Below are 22884 nucleotides of genomic sequence, written 5' to 3'. Positions count from 1 at the left end.
ATTTGCATTTCTCTCATGAATAGTAATATTGACCACTTTTTGCAGAAACCTGTTGGCTATTTGTATGTCTTTGACAAATGTCTATTTAAGTTCTTTGGCCATTTTAAAATCAGGTTTTCTTCCTATCGTGTTGTTTCAATTCTTTATATATGTTGGCTATTAACATCTTATCAAATGTGTGGTTTATAAATAATTTTTACCACTCTGTGTGTTGTCTCTTCATTCTGTTAATTATTTCTTTTCTTATGCAGAAGCTTCTTAGTTTGATGTAATCTCATTTGTCTTTTTTTGCTTTTATTGCTTGTGCTTTTGGGGTCATTTCCATAAAAATCATTGCCTAGACCAATGTTATACAGATTTCCCCCTATGTTTTCTTCTAGAAGTGTACAGTGTAAATTCACACATTTAAGTCTTTAATCTATTTTTCATTTGTTTTTGTATATGGTGTGAGATAGGGGGTCCAATTTCATTCTTCTGCTTGAAGATACCCAGTTTCCCAGCACCATTTAAAGACTGCCCATTTTGTATATTTTTCAAGTCCATGTTGAAGGCACTAAGCCATATTTCCTCTCAAATAAATAAAAGTACATGTATTTTGAATTTCCACATAAACTGACAAAACCATAGGCTACTTCAACTATTTGGCTTTCTTCTTAAAATATCAACATAACACACTCTTATTCAAGATAGTACTGGAAGTCCATGCCAAGCAATCAGGAAAGAGAAAGAAATAAAAGGCATCCAATTAGGAAAACTATCTCTCTTCACTGATACGATTCTATACCTAGAACATCTCAAAGGCTCCTGGGACTGATAAGTGGCTTCAGTAGAGTTTCAGGCTACAAAATTGATGTACATAAATCAGTAGCACTTCTGTACACCAATAATGTTCAGGAAGAGAGCCAAATCAAGAACACAATCACATTTACAACAGCCATACAAAAAACAAAATACCTAGGAATACATCCAACTAGAGAGGTGAAAGGTATCTACAAGGACAACTACAAAACACTGCTGAAAGAAATCATAGATGACACACACACAAAAATGGAAAAACATGGATTGGAAGAATGAATATCGTTAAAATGGCCATACTGCCCAAAGCAATCTACAGATGCAGTGCCATTCCTATCAAGCTACCATTGTCATTTTTCACAGAACTAGAAAAAACTATTCTAAAATTCATATGGAATAAAAAAAGAGCCCAAATAGCCAATGCAATCCTAAGCAAAAGGAACAAAGCCAGAGGCATCATATTCACTGACTTCAAACTATATTATAAGGCTACAGTTACCAAAACAGCATGATACTGTTACAAAAATAGACACGAAGACCAATGGAACAGAATAGATAACCTAGAAATAAAGCTGCACACCTAAACCCATCTGATCTCTGACAAAATCAACAAAAATAAGCAATGGGGAAAGGACTCCCTATTCAATAAATGGTGCTGGGATAACTGCCTAGCCAATATACAGAAGAATGAAACATACCCCTACCTTTTACCATTTATAAAAACCAACTCAAGATTGATTAAAGATTTAAATGTAAGACCTCAAACTATAAGAATACTAGAAGAAAACCTAGGAAGCACCATTGTGGACATTAGCCTTGGCAAAAAAAAAATTTATTACTAGGCCTTCAAAAGCAATTGCAGCAAAAACAAAAACTGACAAGTGGGACCTAATTAAACTAAAGAGTTTCTGGACAGCAAAATAAATTATCAACAGAGTAAAGAGACAAACTACAACATGGGGGAAAATATTTGCAAACAGTGCATCTGACAAAGGTCTAATATCCAGAATCTATAAGGAACTTAAACAATTGAACAAGAAAAACAAAACAACCCCATTAAAAAATGGGCAAAATACGTGAACAGACGCTTTTCAAAAGAAGACACACAAGCAGCCAATAAACATATGAAGAAATGCTCAACATCACTAACCATCCAAGAAATGTAAATCAAAACTCCCATGACTTATCATCTGACACCAGTCAGAATGGCTATTATTAAAAAGTCAAAAGACAACAGATGATTGCAAGACTGCAGAGAAAAGGGAATGCTTGTACACTGTTGGTGAGAATACAAATTAGTTCAGCCACTGTGGAAAGCAGTTTGAAGACTTCTCAAAGAACTTAAAATGAACTACCATTTGACCCAGCAATCCCATTACTGGGTATACTTCCAAAAGAAAATAAATTGTTCTGCCAAAAAGACACATGCACTCATATGTTTACTGCAGCAGTATTCACAATAGCAAAGACATGGTGATGTGGTTTTGCTGCATCCCCACCCAAATCTCATCTTGTATTGTAGCTCCCATAATCCCCACATGTCATGGGAGGGACCCATTAGGAAGTAATTAAATCATGGGGGTGGGTTTCTCATGTGCTGTTCTTTGTGATAGTAAATAAGTCTCAAGAGATCTGATGGTTTTATAAAGGGCAGTTCCCACACACACTCTCTTGCCTGCTGCCATCTAGGACGTGCATTTGCTTCTCCTTCACCTTCCGCCATGATTGTGAGGCCTCCCCATTCATGTGGAACTGTGAGTCCATTAAACCTCTTTTTCTTTATAAATTACCCTGTCTAGGGTATTTCTTCATAGCAGTATGAAAATGCACTAATTAATAAATAAAACCAACCTAGAGACCCATTAATGGTGGACTGGATAAAGAGAATGTGGTACATATATATCATGAAATACTATGCAGCCATAAAAATAAGGAAATAATGTCCTTTGTAGCAATACTGTTGCAGCTGGAGGCCATTATACTATGTGAATTAACACAGGAACAAAAAACCAAATACTGCATGTTCTTACTTATAAGTGGGAGCTAAACAATGGGTACTTATGGACAAAAAGATGGCAACAATAGACACTGTAGACTACTGGATGAGGGAAAGAGGGAGGGCAAGGGCCAAAAAACTCTTGGATACCATGCTCAGTACCTGGGTGACGGGATCATGCATACCCCAAACCTTAGCATCAAGCAACATACCTAGGTAAAAACCTGCACGTGTACCCTTTGAATCTAAAATTAAAGTTGAAATTATTTTTTAAAATCATCAAAGTAAAAAGACACAAAAAACAAAAACTCTGCGCTACAGTAGGCCTTAGAAAAATTCCCTTAGAGGGGCCCGGATCATTCCAATAAATGTGATCTTTTGATGACACTGTCCATTTGGTTACAAGGCTAACCATGAAATTAGTTGACTCATGGAGGCCTGTTATAAACAAAACATATCAACTTCAACTAACTTGGATTTAGGTGCAAATGCTAAGCTTGAATTCTAAGTCTTGGGTTAGTTTCAGTGATGAAGCTGAGAACTAGAGATGTGAGGTGCCCAACGTCCAAACTTCCAAACTGGGTGTGTTGCTCTAATACTTGTGAGGCCCAGTGATGGAATCTGCCCCTTCCCTAACCAGACCAGATGGACACACCACTTCCCTGAGGACCACAGGCTGCTGGGACAATGCCCCCAACTCCTCCACTGTCAGCAAGAAGTATTCCCAGCCAGAGATTATTGATAATCTCCTATTTCCTTAATCTTCCTCACTAATCCCCAGCAGGGCAGAGAAGCTTGCTTTCTTAGGCATAAGTGATAAACGTGTGTGTGCTCTGGAAGGCCTCTCACACAGAGGGGAAGAACTTGCACTTAGCTGTACCTCTGGAACTAGGATGTAGGAAAATGAGCCTTTTAAACTGTTAAAACAATACTAAAAATCAAAGTGAGGAAGTCTAGAACCTATAAAAGTAAGATGGCAAATTGTATTGGTCATGCTTTGCTCCCTATTGTAGCCAGGGTAGAAGAAAATCGGCAACATTTCTAAATACTACCATATATTCCTAAGCCTACAAAGACAACCTCAACTGAAATTCCTCACAGTCATTCTTCTACCAGAAAACAATAACAGGATAAGGTGTAAACTTCCTCAACTGATATTAATAAGCCTTAAAGCAAATGCTTCATTTTTATAAAATGAAAGTTAGCTACTTCTTGGCAAAAGGAGAACCAGACAAGCCCTTGGGACCTGCACACAGTTTACGAGGATATGGCTTAGTTCAGATACACTTAATTGGAGCCAGGCTTAAAGTTATTTACCCTTTTTTTTTTGTTTTGTTTTTTAAGATGGAATCTCACTCTGTCACCGAGGCTGAAGTGCAGTGGTGCGATCTTGGCTCACTGCAACCTCAGCGTCCCAGGTTTCAAGCAATTCTCCCACCTCAGCCTACTGAGTAGCTACAGGCATGCACCACCATGCTTGGTTAATTTTTGTATTTTTTTTTTTTTTTGGTAGAGGTGGGGTTTCATTATGTTGGCCAGGCTGGTCTCAAACCCCTGACCTCAAGTGATCTCTCCACTTTGGCTTCCCAAAGTGCTGGGATTATAGGCATGAGCCACTGTACCCTACCTTATCCTTTAAACTACTGCAAATCCGCTCAAAAAAAAAAGAAAAGCCTTGACAAGTTTAGTATAGAAATTTTAGTTAGAATATTTGCTTATTCCTGACTGTACACCAAACAAAGCTTGGTAATAACTCTCCTTTTGTAAAGCTTTTACTGGTAGAGAAACACTGAAAGTTAGACAATTCTCCAATAAATGAGTTAGTTGCAGAACTATAACATATATGTTTTATTCTATCGTGATTGGTTTCTTAGAACACCAAACAGCCTTTATAAAACACCAGCTCATTCCCTAACTCTGCAGGTCATACAGACTTTTGAATGTGATTGTCAAAGTCTGGCATCTAAATCACTGAGGGCTAACGGCTGGTTAAAATTTAGACGTCAGGGCCTCAGTCTATACTTAAATAAAGCCCCATGAGGCAGAGCCCAGGAATTAGCACTATTAAAAAGTGCTGCAGGTAACTGCTATGCAAATTAAATTTGATGACCACTGTTTTAGTAAAACACAATTTTATCTAGTCAAGGGGGGACTTTGATGCGGCTATTCAGAAAGGGACCTAGGATTATTTTATAAAGTATCTATCTATCTATGTTTCCTTATCTCCAAACAAAAACACTTAACAATAAAATGTACCACTTAAGCTGAAATTGTACAATACGTGCCTTCATTGACTCCAGGGTGAAAATGTCTATCACTAATCTTATCCCCAAAGCAAATCTTAATCACTATATGACAGTATTTAAAATACAGTATTTTTATAACCTATCTAAAAAATGCAAATAGCTAGAACCAGGGCTTGCTTATCTGCTTAAAAAGACAATGTCTGATTTAGAAACTCTCAAGTGTTAAGTATTTTTTACTACATGAGTGAAAAGAATAGTATATAAAGTAAATTTCACTTTTGTCATAAGCATCACTTATCCTGAGGGAATTCAGCTAAAGCAAATTATGCACTTTGCATCACTTACTATGGAATATTATTTACTTTTATTCACATACCATGTTCATGTCATTTCCAGTTTTACTGAGAACAGTTCCATTTGCATGTCTGTTTATACAATTAGACTTTTAATGTGACGAATGATGGACACTAGCTAGGTCATACGGCCAGGACAAAGATTTCCCTTGATAGCTCTTACTTGTCAATACAAATGACAGAAGAAAATGTCCCCAGGGGGAAAAAAGAAGGCCTTCAGTAGATTTTTTACTAGGAAAAAAGTCGATAAAATGAAAAAAGTTTAGGACGGAAAATAAATGATCAGTAATTATTATTCTCATATTCTTGTGGAATAGACAGCAATGTATAATTGAGAGAAGGGGAGCTTCCTAGTACTTGGTACTTACGACATGACCTCCAGCATGGTACTCTAGTCATCGACCAGGCCTATCTCTGCATTTTATAAAAGAATGGAAACTGAGGCTGAAAAAAGACAGTGATTAATCAGGGGGAACACATGCAGTGTTGGAGTCAAATTTCCTGCCCACACTCCCAGAACTGCTAAATTTTGGTAGAAGCCCATGTTTTCCGCAGAATTTCATAACTCTATAAAAACAGTATATGGTAAGGATTTTTCTTCTTAAGGAATATTTTAGTATATAAGAGACATGATTTTAGCCATTAAAGTTTTCCATTTAATTATGTGATCATCTCCTAATATTTCCTCGAATATTTTAATATTTAATATTTTAAAACATCTACAGATTACAAAAGCAATATAATATAAAAATGTTGTACCTTACAGAGAAGCAGTCACAGAATTATAAATCCTAAAAATAAATCATAGACAATGCCACCCCCCCAGCAACCACTCATGCACCCTCCAATGCAAACCTTTATTTACCCAACTACACAGAATTTGTCAGATACAGGGTTATAAGTGGATGCATGTCCTGTTTAGGGCACCTGGTAATTAGCATAATGGCCTCCTGGGCCCTGCCTCAGAATGCTGGGTGGCATGTATCACAGATTCATCTGGGAAGCAGCTTCCACTCACCAGGGAACCAAGGACAAAGGAGCTGGCAGGCTTCAGGGGAGTAGCTGCCCAGTCAGCAGTGTATTAAGGACAGCCATTAGTTGCCACAATCAGCTAATTAGCTCAACAAATGCAAAACCTAAATCATTAAATAAAGTGGCCCTGATTGCACTGCTGACTTCTGATTTGGTGTCACTAACCCAGCAGAGTGAGAATGAGGTAGTTCCACAAAAAACAAAAACCCGTCCACATTGGGAAAATGATATGGGATGGGATTTCATTTTCATGAAAGTTGAGCCCTGCCAGGAAGTTTCATTGACAAAAAAAAAAAAAAAAAAAAAAAAAAAAAAAAAAAAAAAAAAAAAAGTGGAGGTGCCAGGGAGACCTCTGTGTTTATGCTTTGAAATTTAAATCAATTTAAATATAAATTGCTCTCCCCTTTTGTCATTATGAGAAGGAAATAAAATGTGGGTTTCAGATCTCTGGTGTGTAAATGGTCATTAACTTTCATTTGACCTTGGGTACGGAACTAATATTGGATTTATGCACAGGGTACACTCATTATGCTCATCTAGTTTCCTCACAAAAAACATGTTCCCAGGAGCTGCAATGCTGGAAGCTGCTTCTTAGCTCTCAACTAGAAAACTTGATTCTCTCTTTAATGCCTCTCCCCCGCCTCACACCCACCTCTCTGCTCAATGTCTCAGGAAACTGTTTCTCCAGGCTTAGCAATGTGTATAAAACATGAGCAAGAAGAAGTAGGACTCTGAAGAGCTTAAAATCATTGTCCTGGACCACATAAGACCAGACAGTAACCTGCTCTGGGCAACATCACCTTACTGGCACCATCAGTGTTCAGTTCTTCTTCCCAGTATTAAATTCCCTACAACAGGAACAAGCTTCCACTTACAGCAATTCAATTAGCTTTGTCTACTAAGCGTTACACAGCTTGACTGAAGTGCCCCACGTATTTTTGAAAACCAAGACCTCAAAAACCTTGGATTCTGGAGTATGCACTGCTGTAGTTATAATTATTCACCTCCTTGGCAAATCTGTTTCATTTACTATCTTAATGGACATGACCATATTGAAGGATCAAAAAGAAAATCATCTTGCCTTGCTTTCTGATTTTCTTAATTCTAAACAATTCTCAGGGTTAAAGGAATCTAACTTCTTATGTTTACTACTCTCAGATCTCCTGCTCATCAGGAGAAATCTGTGAAAAGGGCTATTTTCTTTTATAGTATGCCATTGAATGGTTATTTATCATTTCGACTTAATAGCTCTAATTACAAAAGATAGTGCCATGGGACTTTTTTTAAAGGCAATTTTCTTTGTATCCCAGTGGGAGAGTTAGAAAAAATTTACAAAGCATCTGCTGAATGCATTTTCAATTATTCCTGGGCTTTACCAGTGCTATTACTTTCTTGATTGTAAGAATTTTAAATTTTCAAATATGCTTTAACTTTACAATGCATTAAGAATTACTGTTTTAAGATTCTTATGATGGTTTTATCTCACTTAAAAAAAAAAAGAAAGATACAACCCATCAAACATTGAATTGATCACTGCTCAACAAGAACATGCACCGGTGGAGATAAGATGTGAATATACAAAATTTGTCAGCAAGCAGGGACAGAAGAACTATCTCTGGAAATGTTAGAACAAGGAGTTATTACAGCACTGGAGAAGGAGACAGATTTTACAAACTTCAACAATCAGCATGGTGTTAGGCAAAGCTCTCTCTTTTGGGGAAAACATCCTAGGAATCATCAATTAGGAAGACAAGAATGTTGTGTTGATTATTTTAGGGGAAAACACATGACACTTCTTTCCTCTTGGCTGACAAATGCTAAACAACACATTCAGTGGGGTTATCAGACAATCGGTGTTGGCCTGTGCTGACCACAAATGAGAGTGATGGGCGCTGCCGGACACAGTATCGAGGATGTGGTAAAAGAAAAGAAAAGGACAGAAACAAACCATCTGGAAAAATCAATTCTGAGAGGATCCTGGTCCATCCTTTGAGAGGCTGTGAAAGTCTTGGGAAATGTACGTGGTTGAAAATATCACCAAAAAATAACCATAAACTTTTAATTACTTAAATACAGCCAACAGACTCCTCTTATAATGTAGCATTTTTTAGTGTAAACACTCTTTATTAGAACACTCAGCAATTAGATGGAAAGAAGATCAAAAGGAGATCATTCAAAATAATATCTCTATCAGCTTGAGGAGATTTTGGGCTGAGATGATGGGGTTTTCTAGATATACAATCATGTCATCTGCAAACAGGGACAATTTGACTTCCTCTTTTCCTAATTGAATACCCTTCATTTCCTTCTCCTGCCTGATTGCTCTGGCCAGAACTTCCAACACTATGTTGAATAGGAGTGGTGGGAGAGGGCATCCCAGTCTCGTGCCCGTTTTCAAAGGGAATGCTTCCAGTTTTTGCCCATTCAGTATGATATTGGCTGTGGGTTTGTCATAGATAGCTCTTATTATTTTGAGATACGTCCCATCAATACCTAATTTATTGAGAGTTTTTAGCATGAAGGGTTGTTGAATTTTGTCAAAGGCCTTTTCTGCATCTATTGAGATAATCATGTCGTTTTGTCTTTGGTTCTGTTTATATGCTGGATTACATTTATTGATTTGCATATGTTGAACCAGCCTTGCATCCCAGGGATGAAGCCCACTTGATCATGGTGGATAAGCTTTTTGATGTGCTGCTGGATTCAGTTTGCCAGTATTTTATTGAGGATTTTTGCATTGATGTTCATCAAGGATATTGGTCTAAAATTCTCTCTTTTGGTTGTGTCTCTGCCAGACTTTGGTATCACGATGATGCTGGCCTCATAAAATGAGTTAGGGAGGATTCCCTCTTTTTCTATTGATTGGAATAGTTTCAGAAGGAATGGTACCAGCTCCTCTTTGTACCTCTGGTAGAATTTGGCTGTGAATCCATCTGGTCCTGGACTCTTTTTGGTTGGTAAGCTATTGATTATTGCCTCAATTTCAGAGCCTGTTATTGGTCTATTCAGAGATTCAACTTCTTCCTGGTTTAGTCTTGGGAGGACGTATGTGTCGAGGAATTTATCCATTTCTTCTAGATTTTCTAGTTTATTTGCGTAGAGGTGTTTATAGTATTCTCTGATGGTAGTTTGTATTTCTGTGGGATCAGTGGTGATATTCCCTTTGTCATTTTTTATTGCGTCTATTTGATTCTTCTCTCTTTTCTTCTTTATTAGTCTTGCTAGCGGTCTATCAATTTCGTTGATCTTTTCAAAAAACCAGCTCCTGGATTCATTAATTTTTTGAAGGGTTTTTTGTGCCTCTATTGCCTTCAGTTCTGCTCTGATCTTACTTATTTCTTGCCTTCTGCTAGCTTTTGAATGTGTTTCCTCTTGCTTTTCTAGTTCTTTTAATTGTGATGTTAGGGTGTCAATTTTAGATCTTTCCTGCTTTCTCCTGTGGGCATTTAGTGCTATAAATTTCCCTCTACACACTGCTTTGAATGTGTCCCAGACATTCTGGTATCAGAGAAATGCAAATCAAAACCACAATGAGATACCATCTCACACCAGTTAGAATGGCCATCATTAAAAAGTCAGGAAACAACAGGTGCTGGAGAGGATGTGGAGAAATAGAAACACTTTTATACTGTTGGTGGGACTGTAAACTAGTTCAACCATTGTGGAAGTCAGTGTGGCAATTCCTCAGGGATCTAGAACTAGAAATACCATTTGACCCAGCCATCCCATTACTGGGTATATACCCAAAGGATTATAAATCATGCTGCTATAAAGACACATGCACACGTATGTTTATAGCGGCACTATTCACAATAGCAAAGACTTGGAACCAACCTAAATGTCCAACAACGATAGACTAGATTAAGAAAATGTGGCACATATACACCATGGAATACTATGCAGCCATAAAAAATGATGAGTTCATGTCCTTTGTAGGGACATGGATGAAACTGGAAACCATCATTCTCAGCAAACTATCACGAGGACAAAAAACCAAACACCACATGTTCTCACTCATAGGTGGGAATTGAACAAGGAGAACACATGGACACAGGAAGGGGAACATCACACACCGGGGACTGTTGTGGGGTGTGGGGAGGGGGGAGGGATAGCATTAGGAGATATACCTAATGCTAAATGACGAGTTAATGGGTGCAGGAAGTCAACATGGCACATGGATACATATGTAACAAACCTGCACGTTGTGCACATGTACCCTAAAACTTAAAGTATAATAATAAAATTTAAAAAAACATAAAAAATAATATCTCTATAGCTTTTTAAGATAACTTAAATTTCTTCTGAAAAAATTAAACACATATTATCAGTAAAGGAAATTTGAGACAGCAATAATTATATTAAGCAAGTCAGCCTGTGTTTGCTGGCCCTTAATTTTGTTACTAACGTCCATTCTAAAATCCCATTTGTCATGCATTCTCCTAAATATTAGCTATGTATTCACCAAAGGATCAAGGTAAAGTCTAATATGGTGCTACGTGAAAAGAAGAACCTGTCAACTAAAAATAAAAAGTAAAAATTTATAAGACCATAAAAGCAGAAGCTATTCCACAGGTATAAAAGTTATTTTTTTCTTCTACACATGTAAAAGGGAAAGGCTTATTTATACTGTTAAAAATATTCTATTCTATCATGAATTTCATTTCTTGTGACAAAGCAACACGAATATCTTGTATTTAGAATATTCTGCTCCAAAGTAGCATATGCCTTTTCACTGGTGTCCAGTTTCAAACCTCACAAATGCCTCACGTGGTGAGTCCTGCTAACATGTGACTGCTCCCAATATTACATACATATACTTGAAAAGGGGGCTTAAAACCTCTAAGTTTTCCAAAATCGTGTTACTGGTGATGTGATTGTTACTCACAGTAGATCTGGAAAGCTGGGACTTAAGACAAAGGGTAATTAAAAGAAAAAAAAAAAAAAAAAAAGGCCGGGCGTAGTGGCTCACACCTGTAATCCCAGCACTTTGGGAGGACAAGGCGGGTGGATCACCTGAGGTGGGGTGTTTGAGACCAGCCTGACCAAGGTGGAGAAACCCCGTCTCTACTGAAAAAAAAAAATTAGCCAGATGTGGTGACACATGCCTGTAATCCCAGCTACTTGGGAGGCTGAGGCAGGAGAATCGCTTGAACTCAGGAGGTGGAGGTTGCAGTGAGCTGAGATCGCGCCATTGCACTCCAGCCTGGGTGACAAGAGCAAAATTCCGTATCAAAAAAAAAAAAAAAAATCAAACCCTTCAGATTGTCTCACAGAGCAGTCCTCAACCTTTCTGGCACCAGGGAACAGTTTCATGGAAGACAATTTTTCCATGGACCTGGAGAGGAAGGGGGAGATGGGATGGTTTTGGGATAAAATTGCTCTACCTCAGATCATCAGGCACTAGATTATCATAAGGAGCACACAACCTAGATCCCTTGCATGTGCAGTTCACAACAGGGGTCGCGCTCCTGTGAAAATCGAATGCTGCCACTGATCTGACACGTGGTGGAACTCAGGGGGTAATGCTTGCTTGTTGCCACTCACCTCCTACTGTGCAGCCCAGTTCCCAATATGCCACTGACAGGCACCAATCCATGGCCCAGGGATTGGAGACCCCAAGTCTAACAGGTCCACCTTGATTACCAGATCCTGGGGTTTCCTACTTGAATGTTTTACCTGGAGTTCACTGTCATGGCAAATAAGAGTTACCAGGTTGTTGAAACCATATGCCCACCCCAAATGCCTATTTAAGCTTGAATGTAGGATTCTAAGGTCATATAGGACACATTCTTTGAACATAGGAATCAAAGATGTATCCTATATGTTCTTAGAAAAAACAATTTAACGTAAAACATTGGCTTCTCTCTTATCCGTTCTAGCCTCTTAAAAATAATAATGTTTTAAAAAGCTAAACACAATAAGCTAGCTGGGCACCATGGCTCACATCTGTAATCCCAGCACTTTGGGAGGTCAAGGCAGGAGAACTGCTTGAGCCCAGGAGCTTGAGACCAGCCTGGGCAACATAGCAAGACCCCATTTCTACCAAAAAAAAAAAATTAAAAATTATCTGGGCATGGTGGCACATGACTGTAGTCCCAGTGACTCGGGAGGCTGAGGTGGGAGGATCACCTGACTCTGGGAGGTAAAGATTGCAGTGAGCCATGATCACACCACTGCACCCCAGCCTGGGTGACAGAATGAGACTGTCTCACAACAAAACCAAAACCAAAAACACAATAGGCTAAACCATTTTATACATTTTGATATGTCATATATATTGTAGTATCTTAACAAAATATTTTGGTACATGAAGAACACTTTAACCTGAATTCCTGGCTGGTTTACCATAGAAAGAGGGAAAAAATGCTATTACCCACAACTTGAAGAGTTTATGAGTTTTCAATTCATTCCTTTCAATTTCCAGGAACAAAAGCAGAATAAGAAAGCCTTTTCACAAGTTACATATTTACTCTCATTATCTTGAAAATTACTAACCAAGAGTGGGAGTGTGGCTGGAAATGCCAGAGACCAGGTGTTGGAAAACCTGAGTTTGCATTCTGCCTGCAGACTTTCTAGCCTGTGTGAGTCTCAGGGTGGCACCTCCTCTCTAAATCTTGTGATTGAAACAGTGCAAACAATTCTTTCTGGGGTGATCACATTACTCTTGCCTGCCCAGCAGCCATTCTCCCCTCTGCTGGTGTTCTTTGTAGAGCCATGAATTTTGCTTGTGCGGGGTTGACTTGACCTGTCTACCTCCCCCTGCCATTCTCCTGCTGCTCCAGAGGTGGGCACTTCATCCTTCCAACAAGATCACTTAGCAAAGCTTCTTTTGGGGCTATCAGGACAACCCTCACTGAGACTGTTAAACTCTACAGAGTCCTTGAGGCAGAAAATTCTCTTTTTGGTTTTCAGTTAGTTTTTCTGTCACATGCACCTAAAACAATCCTGAATAAAATAGTCCCAAGGTCGTGACTGAGGTGAATCAATGTAAAAAGTGAAAACATTGTTATAATAGGATTTTTAAATATTAGAGCTGGAAGGAATCACTGAGGTTACACGATTTTACAAAGACACGTAATGGCAAAAATAAAACAGAGCCTGGAGCCCCTTCTTTCCTTTTCAAACTTTAAAATCCCAGATACTTTAGTTTTAAAACACTTAACTAGCTATGGGCTAAGGACAGAGAGTGAAATTTAAATGCTGCCAAGGAGATTTACCACAATGAGATTTCTGGCTTTCCAGAAATAGAAGCCCACCATGGCACAAATTTCATATGATCTAAAGATAATGAGAGCTAAAAGTGCTTTGGATTCCCTGGAAAAGGGAAGAAACACATCTCCCAAGACACTAATGAGCCAACATTAGCAGGAGAATAAGCAATCCAACAATGAGAAAGAAGTGCAAGGATATCTGTGCAAATTTCTGCAAATTTTAATGCTATTCACATCCACTAAGGTTCGCTCTTAGGGTAGAAAACTGTTCAAAGGCACATCCTAATGGCCTTTTAGAAAATTACAACAAATAGATTTTTTACTAAGCTACTGCCTTTAATTATTTATAAAACCTACATTGATTGGCAGTTACTTTTATTTCTGTTTGTATAGTGGGCTGAAACCAAAAATTTTTTACATTAATGCTCATTTTAATAACCTCTTGCAGTTAGACATAAATCTGGCAGGACCACCTGAGCCCTAATTAACAGTTTTGCTACAAGACATAAGATAGTAGGGTAATCAATTCCTTCTGTGAAGCTCCAGATGTGCCAGCTATCATTTTAAATACTTTTTTATTTGACGTATATTAGCTTATTTTTCTTCTCCTTTAAAAAAATATTCAAAATAGTTTTAAAAATAAGAAGCATACATAGAAAACACCATTCAGCAGCTGGAACTCTACTTAATTAAGGCCATGCTTAATGGTTCTGCATTTGATCACCTCCTAAAATCACAATAAGTTTACCTTTCTCTGACACTCACTGACTCATTAATGCATTCTATTTATGAAACATATGCTATGATTTTAAAACAGCAGGGGCCATACTTGTCCTTGCTCACTATTGCAACCTGTGCCTTACACTGCATTCAGCATATAGTTTGTGCCCAGCTAGAGTTTGATAAAGGAACGAATGAATACAATACCTATGACTTAGGCTCTTTTGTACCTTGCCATTGTTACTTTGCATGCACACTCTATGCCAGCTCAAGCATTGAGAATGCACAGTGAATCAGGCATGTTGTCTCTAATATTTCCATATTTGAATTCTTTGAATACACTAATATATATCTTGTTGGTTATTTTTACCCCTAGATTGTTTCCCAAATTTATTGTAGTTCAGAGTGGGGAGGAGTTGTAAGAAAGAAATGCCTTTGTTTTTTCCTAATACAATCTTCTTCATTTATATTGCTCTTCTAATCAGAAAACATTATATTTAATTAAAGTCAGGGGCAAAATAAGAATGACAACTATCATTGATATTATTCAAACTTATACTGCAAGGCTCTAATGAAATATTATAATATGGGGAAAAAGGAATTATATGCATTGGTAAACACAGACAAAACAGTCATCATTGACAGATGATGAATTTGTCCATGTGGAAAATCCAAGAATTTTTAAGGAAGCTATTAGAACTCATTGGAGTTAAACAATTTTGAGGGACACAAAATCGAAAATTCTCATACAACAAAAAAAGAGCCAACTAGAAGAAATAATAGATGTAGATACAGATAAACTGATTCTGAAGTTTTTATGGAGAGGGAAAAAACTGAGAAATAGTCAACACAAGATTGAAAGTGAAGAACAGGCCGGGCGCGGTGGCTCATGCTTGTAATCCCAGCACTTTGGGAGGCCGAGGCAGGCAGATCACGAGGTCAGGAGATCAAGACCGTCCTGGCTAACACGGTGAAACCCCGTCTCTACTAAAAATACAAAAAAAAAATTAGCCGGGCGTGGTGGCGGGCGCCTGTAGTCCCAGCTACTCGGAGAGGCTGAGGCAGGAGAATGGCGTGAACCCGGGAGGCGGAGCTTGCAGTGAGCCGAGATCGCGCCACTGCACTCCAGCCTGGGTGACAGAGCGAGACTCTGTCTCAAAAAAAAAAAGAAAGTGAAGAACAAAGTTGGAAGGCAGACACTACCCAATTTCAATACTTAACGTAAAGGTACAGCAATCAAGACAGTGTGGCATTGTTGAAAGAATAGACAAATAGGCCAGGTGCGGTGGCTCACGCCTGTAATCTCAGCACTTTGGGAGGCCGAGGCAGGCAAATCACCTGAGGTTGGGAGTTCGGGACCAGCCTGACCAACATGGAGAAACCCTGTCTCTACTAAAAATACAAAATTAGCCGGGCATGGTGGCACCTGCATGCCTGCAATCCCAGCTACTCAGGAGGCTGAGGCAGGAGAATCACTTGAACCAGGGAGGCGGAGGTTGTGGTGAGCCAAGATCGCACCATTGCAACAGAGTGAGACCCTGTCTCAAAAATAATAACAATAATATTAATCCTATAAAAATGGATTTTACATATAGCTACGGTAATCAATATTGTAGTATTGATGGATACCAGTGGAATCTGTTCAGTGGAACAGAACAAAGAACTCAGAAATACTCCCGTACAAATATGCCCACATGACTTTTGGCAAAGGTGCAAAAGCAATTGGAGGAAAGATGGTCTTTCCAACAAATGATGCTGAGATGACTGAACATTCATAGGCCAAAAAAAAGAGAAACTTGACCTAAGTCTCATACCTTATATCAAAACTAACTCAAAGTGATCATGGACTTAAATGTAAAACACAAAACTAAAACTTTTAGGGGAAGAAAAGGCATAGAAAATATTTGGACTCTAGAGCTAGGTAAATAGTTCTTTGATTTAACCCCAAAGCATTAAAAGACTCATTAAAAATTAATAAATTGGACTTTATAAAAATTAAAACCCTTTGATCTGTGAAAGACTCTGTTGAGAGGATGAAAAAGACAAGCTACAGACTAGAAGAAAATATTTGCCAACCAGTCCTTATCAATAAAGGACTACTACCTAGAATACATAAAGAACTCTCAAAACTCAACAATAAAAAACAAGCAATTCAATTAAAAAATGGGCAAAAGGCATCAACAAACAATTCACCAAAAACAACATTCAGATGGCAAATAAGCACTTGAGAAGATAAACATTATTAGCCATCAGGGAAATGCAAATAAAAACGACGACAACACACTACACACCTATCAGAATGGCTAAAACTAAAAATAATAATAATAATGATACTAAATGCTGGCAAGGATGCAGCGAATCTGAGAGAATCTGGAGCACTTATACATGGCTAGTGAGAATATAAAAATGGCACAGCTACTGTGAAAGATAGTTTAGCTGTTTCTCAAAAAACTAAACATATAAACATAGAACACAGCAATTGTACTCCTGAGTATTTATTCCAGAGAAATGAAGATAGGCTCACATACACAAAAAATCCTAAATAGGAATGTTTGTAGTAGCGTCATTCAAAATAGCCAAAGAACTGGAAACAACCCAGATGTCCTTCAATTGGTGAATGGTTAAAAGCATTACGGTACATTCATGCCACGGAACACTATTCAGCAATAAAAAAGAAAGCACTCAGCCTGAGCAATACAAAAAATAAACAAAATTAGCTAGGTGTAGTGGTGTGCATCTGTAGTCCCAGCCACTCAGGAGACTGAGGTGGGAAGATTGCTTTAGCCTTCCTTGGTCAAGGCTGTAGTGAGCTGAGATCGTGCCACCGCACTGCAGCCTGGGCGAGAGAGTGAGACCCTGTCTCAAAACAAACAAACAAACAAAAACAAGGAAAAAGCTATTGATATATCCAAAAACCTGAATGAAGTTTCAGAAAATCATGCCATGTGAAAAGAGCCCATTTCAATAGGTTACATACTGTCTGATTCTATTTATATAATATTTTTGAAATGACAGAAATAGAGAACAGATTAGTGATTGCCAGGAATTAAGAAGAGAAAAGAGGTAGTGGAAAGTCAGTGTAGCTCTAAAGGAGCAACATGAGGGATCGCTGTGTTGATGAAAATGTTAATGTTCTGGTTGTGATACTGTACTGTAGTTTTGCAAAATGTTATCATTGGGGGAACTTGCATAAAGGATACTCTGGATCTGTCTGTATTATTTATTACAATTGTGTGCAAATCTACAGTTATCTCAAAAGAGCATATATAAGATGATCCTTTTATTAAATCAGCAGCATATTAATATATAATACCTGTGTATTAATTTTAAAAATTTGGTGGCTGGGTGCGGTGGCTTACGCCTATAATCCCAGTAGTTTGGGAGACAGAGGCGGGTGGATCACCTGAAGTCAGGAGTTCAAAACCAACTTGGCCAACATGGCAAAACCCTGTCTCTACTAAAAATAAAAACTTTAGCCGGGTGTGGTGGTACATGCCTGTATTCCCAGCCACTAGGGAGGCTGAAGCAGGAGAATTGTTTGAACCTGGGAGGCGGAGGTTGCAGTGAGCCGAAATTGCACCACTGCACTCCATTCTGGGCGACAGAGCGAGACTCCATCTCAAAAAAACAAAAAACAAAAAACAAAAAAAAAAAGAGAAAAAGAAAAAAGAAAAAAGAATTGGAAATAGCCAAAATACAAAGAATTAAAATTAAAATTAAAAATTAAAAAATGTTTGGAAATAAAATAAGAGTATTAGTGATTATATTGATGAGATGATACATAACTTTCAAATTTCTTCTTCATACATTCATGTATTACAAAAGTTTTTTTCAATGAGCATGCTCTACTATGATAGCAAGAAAAAATAAAGCTATTTTCATCATGAAAAAGAGAATACATGCTACTGTATACAACTTTTTTCACTGAAAAAATTACTATATTAATTCTTCCAAACATCATTTTAAAAGCTGTTTAATATTCCAATGCACTGATCTATCAATTTTATTATTTCCTTATCATAAGGAATTAAGGATTGTTTCTACTTTCTGTTAAAAAAAAAAATGCAACAGATATTCTTCTATCTTAATCTTCACATGCATCTCTGATTATGTCCTACAGCCAGACCTCCAGTCATATAAACCTATTGGATTACAGAGTTACTGGAATATACTGAACAACTGCTTTCCTGAAAAACTATGAATTTATGTCCCCATCATTAGTATAAGTGTATGAGATCATTTTACTCTGTCCCTGAGAAGTTGCCAAAATTGTATTCACATTCCAAACTCCACTGATCAAGTAAGGAAAACAGACATGCTAATCTCATACAGTGACATCACAACATAATAAAATTGACTTCATACCAGTCTTTGACATTATGCAATCTAACATGTATGGGTCTTGCTTGCTCATCTTCATCTCCCTCCACCTGCAGAAAGTTGAAACTTCTTCATCTGACATTGCAAAGCTACCTCTCTCAGCCTCATTCACTTGCCTCCTTGCAGTCTCTCAAACCCATCTGGCACAGTGTGTCCACCCAAATACTCTGTGGATAGCCACAGGACTCACTCCCTCACCAACTTCAGGTCTTGGCTCAAAAATCTCTAAATCAGAGGCTTTCCAATCCCACTCCATGTAAATCAGCCACCCCTTCTCCAGCCTCCCTATCTGTATTTACTTGCTCTTTCTCTGGCAATGACGTGCTATAACTTTTTTATTACTTCTCTACTTTATTCTGAAATTTAAAAAAATCAAATCCTATCCTTCAAGACACTGTCATCCCAACTTGTACGGACTGTACATTTGTCTCTTTATCATGACAAGAATCAAGATCAGCTCCAGCACAATTTATTTCTATGCCCTCCCTCCTACAATCTTCTTTTTAGAGTTACTTTTTTGATAAATAATAATTGTATATATTTGTATGGTACACGATATTTTAATACATGCAAATATTGTGTAATAATCAAATCAGGGTAGTTGGGATATCCATCACCTCAAACATATATCATTTGTATTGAGAACATTTCAAATCTTCTTTTCTAGCTATTTTGCAATATACAATAAATTATTGATAACTATAGCCACCATACTGTGCTATTGAAAAGTAGAGAATTTACTCCTCTATCTAACTGTATTTTTGTACCCATTAACCAACTCTTCATCCCTCCTACCCTTGCCAGCCTCTAGCAACCATCATTCTACTCTCTATCTCAATGAGATCAACTTTTCTCGCTGCCACATATGAGTGAAAACATGCAGTATTTGTCTTTCTGTGCCTAGCTTATTTCACTTAACATAATGTCCTCCAGGCTTATCTATGATGCTACAAATGATGGGCTTTATTCTTTTTCATGGCTGAACAATATTTCATTGTGTATATGTGCCAAATTTTCTTTATCCATTTATCTGTTGATACATACTTAAGTTGATTCCACATCTTGCCTATTGTGAATAGTGCTGCAATAAATATGGGAGTGCAGGTATCTCTTTGATACACTGATTTCCATGGGATTGCTGAATCCTATGGTAGTTCTATTTTTACATTTTTGAAGAACCTCCATACTGTTTCCCATAGTGGCTGTACTAATTTACATTCCCACCAAGAGTGTATGAGAGTTTCCCTTTTTCCACATTCTTGCCAGCATCTATTATTTTTTGTGTTTTTGATAACAGCCATTCTAGCTGGGATGAGGAGAAATCTCAATGTGATTTTGATTTGCATTTCCCTCCTGCAATCTTTATTGATGTCCTTTCTCTACATTGGCCTCCACCTCTGCAAATATAATGCTGTTCACTGGGGAGCCTTATTCATGCTGCCCTCTGTTCAATACCCAAGATTGCTATTCCTTGCATCCTCCTCCCCACTACCTTTATAGCTTCCAGTCTATGTCCTCAACATCTGCCAAACCAACAAAGAAAGTCATATGAATGTAATAAGCTAATTCACACTAAGGTCTTTTGGTTCAAAGAGTAACTGAGAAAAAATCAAATTCTTAGGGTTTCTAACTGGAAAAAGAAAGATATAAAATGTACAGTTTGTGTTCCTGAGACATTTCCATTCCATTTTATTTCTTCAAGTTTGGTCATCACTTTGATTTTGTCATAGTCTTTCTGCCTGAAACGTCTTATTATAGTTTAACATTATCCAAGAAGTACCTCCCTTCTGATTTTCATTCCATTCAGCATTGACCTCCTCCCTCCGAAGGGAGGAGCAGCAAAGAATGCCTCCTACTGACATTCGTCCCATCTAAGCAAGCATTTTTCTACTTCAGTGAGTCTACATTTCATATTGGATTCTAGCAGATTATGTTTTTTCTCCTTTAAAATGTATTTGAAAGCCCCCTTTTCCTTTCCACATGTTACTTCCACAGATTATATCCTATAGGTATGAGGAATCAGACCTATCAAGCAATCCTAGGAATAATGTTTGCTTTGAAATCTCATTAAGCAATTCAATTATTTTTAGAAGAAACTACTTTGAGATTTTTTTAAAGCCTTATAAAAAAGACCACCTCTACAGTACCCATTGTCCTTTGTCATTAAGATACATAATACAAGGTGATCGGCTTACTTTGTCATGTACCTAGATCCTTATATGGTTGCAATGGACTTCAAACATATTTTTAACTTTAAATTTCATTTTTTCTTGAAATCAAAAATAGATTAGAGCAAAGCAGTGACATTTTATCTTAAAGAACTACATATAACATCCTGTGCTATTCTGATGGTAGAACAAATGATTATTAAAAACAAATGGTATAATTCTTTGCATTCTACACCACAACTTCCTGAGATACACTCAACTGCACGCTACCAGATGATATGTGAAATACCCCCAAAGAATTAGAATCTTCCTCCAGCCCCATAAAAGACGACTTACCAGACTTCCTTGCTTTCAAAGCAATAACAGCTGCTAGCTCTCTCTGCATCTAATAAAATATTAGAGGGGGAAATCAAATTAGAAGAAGAAAAATGTAGGCATCAAAAGCAGTATTTTTTTCTTAGCTATCCAACCCAAATTCAGAGCTGTTGCAATTAAACCTAAGTTTGCTGCCAGCACTTTTTTGATTTTTGCTTGTTTTTAGTACATGGAAAAACCTCTGCATAGAAACTTTAAGAAGAATCATATTGAATTACTTTTTTAAAAGTTAGACAGTTGCCAGAATGTATACATTGTAAAACACTGGTATTTACCCTGTGATGATAGGAAGTACCTAAAAAAACTATATAATATTCAGATATAATACAATTATGAATTATTAAAATATACATGATACCATAATAAAGATGAAATATACAGAAATTCTAGTAAAGTTGATATAGGTAATCCTGGTTTAATTGGACCTCTGCTCAAATATAATGAATGTTCACTGTAAGTCTGACAGGTTTACAGCAACCATTTTGGATAATATGCCACATAAAAGCAAGCATCATCAATGCATAGGGCAGGTGAAATGGGAATAGACTAGATGACCTTTAAAATCCTAAATGTCTTAAACCCTACTTACTTGTCCAAAGTTTTTAGCACTTAATCTCACTCTCATCCTTCTCACTTTGAATACTAAAATCCTTCCTTGAAAACATTTTCAAAGCAGAACACGAAACAGTGACAAAAATGATAAGCACAGTCACTTTCAAAGATAACATGAAGGTATCAATAAAAATTCCATAATGAGGAAGCTCTCTCCCCTTCAGGACACAATCTCTTAAACTCAGAAGTTTGTGTGTTCAGGTGTTTGGAACTGGTGATGGTGGGATTTTTTTTCGGGGGGTGGGGGTATCAGGCAGCAGAATATATTGCAGTAATGACACTTTAAAGGGAGCTCAAGGTTAAATTGCAGATTTGCTATTCAAATTAACGTAATCTACACTCATTTACTGGAAAGCAAGTGTAGCAATATGCTAGATCCTGAGACTCCACCTAGGACTGGCTTTCTCAACGGCCAGGGCATCATCACCCCTGCAGAAGGCAGCTTATCCCACGTACTGTCTTTATTGCTGCACTTACTCTGATGGGCTACGTGAAAGCCATTCAAAAATGCATAGTCTTGATTTAGCTGATTCTTTGACACCGTAAGATTCTCTCAGGAAAATTACACAGCAGTGAGAAGACAATCGGTCCCTCTCCAACCTTAGGAGTTTGAGCTCTGAAAATGCTCACAGTTGGAAAGTTTACAGTTAAAGAACTTAGCGGGAAGAGTACTGAGGCAGACAGAAGTGATGAATGACCACAAGAAAACCTTCGTAAGTACTGGTATGCATACTCAAATAAATTTAAAAAGCATCAAAGTAAAAATAAATTACTGCATATTTTACATATTTTAAGTTGTTTGTAAGGTTTATTGTAGTATTATCAGTTTTTTTAGGATTTTCTTCATTCACAGTGTCACAAATATTTGGAGTTGGGACAAAGAGGCAGATTATAAACATTCACAAGGGTCTTGTCAATGGTTTCTAGATTCTATGACCTCCCAGGGAAAACCCCACTGTGGCACACACACAGGGAGAAGGCAGAGATGGAAAATCA

The 22884-nt window shown here is 37.6% G+C and overlaps 1 protein-coding gene across 11 annotated transcripts in view; it reads right to left on the bottom strand.

Annotated features, from left to right (window-relative positions):
• The window catches only part of RAPGEF5 (Rap guanine nucleotide exchange factor 5), a 254427-nt gene that overhangs the window by 141176 nt on the left and 90367 nt on the right, over nucleotides 1-22884 (bottom strand). For all 11 annotated transcript variants that reach the window (XR_010120057.1, XR_010120056.1, XR_010120059.1 and 8 more), the window contains exon 7: nucleotides 21238-21286. Coding sequence is in view for 3 of the 11 variants with exons in the window: in XM_063636307.1 (XP_063492377.1) it covers nucleotides 21238-21286 (49 nt within the window). In the remaining 8 variants the exon portion in view is untranslated. The remainder of the gene's footprint in view (nucleotides 1-21237; nucleotides 21287-22884) is intronic.

The sequence above is a fragment of the Symphalangus syndactylus genome, chromosome 3 (assembly GCF_028878055.3).
Source record: "Symphalangus syndactylus isolate Jambi chromosome 3, NHGRI_mSymSyn1-v2.1_pri, whole genome shotgun sequence".
Classification (NCBI taxonomy): Eukaryota; Metazoa; Chordata; class Mammalia; order Primates; family Hylobatidae; genus Symphalangus; species Symphalangus syndactylus.
Note: the sequence above shows the minus strand (reverse complement) of the source record. Positions and strands in the feature narration are given on the sequence as shown.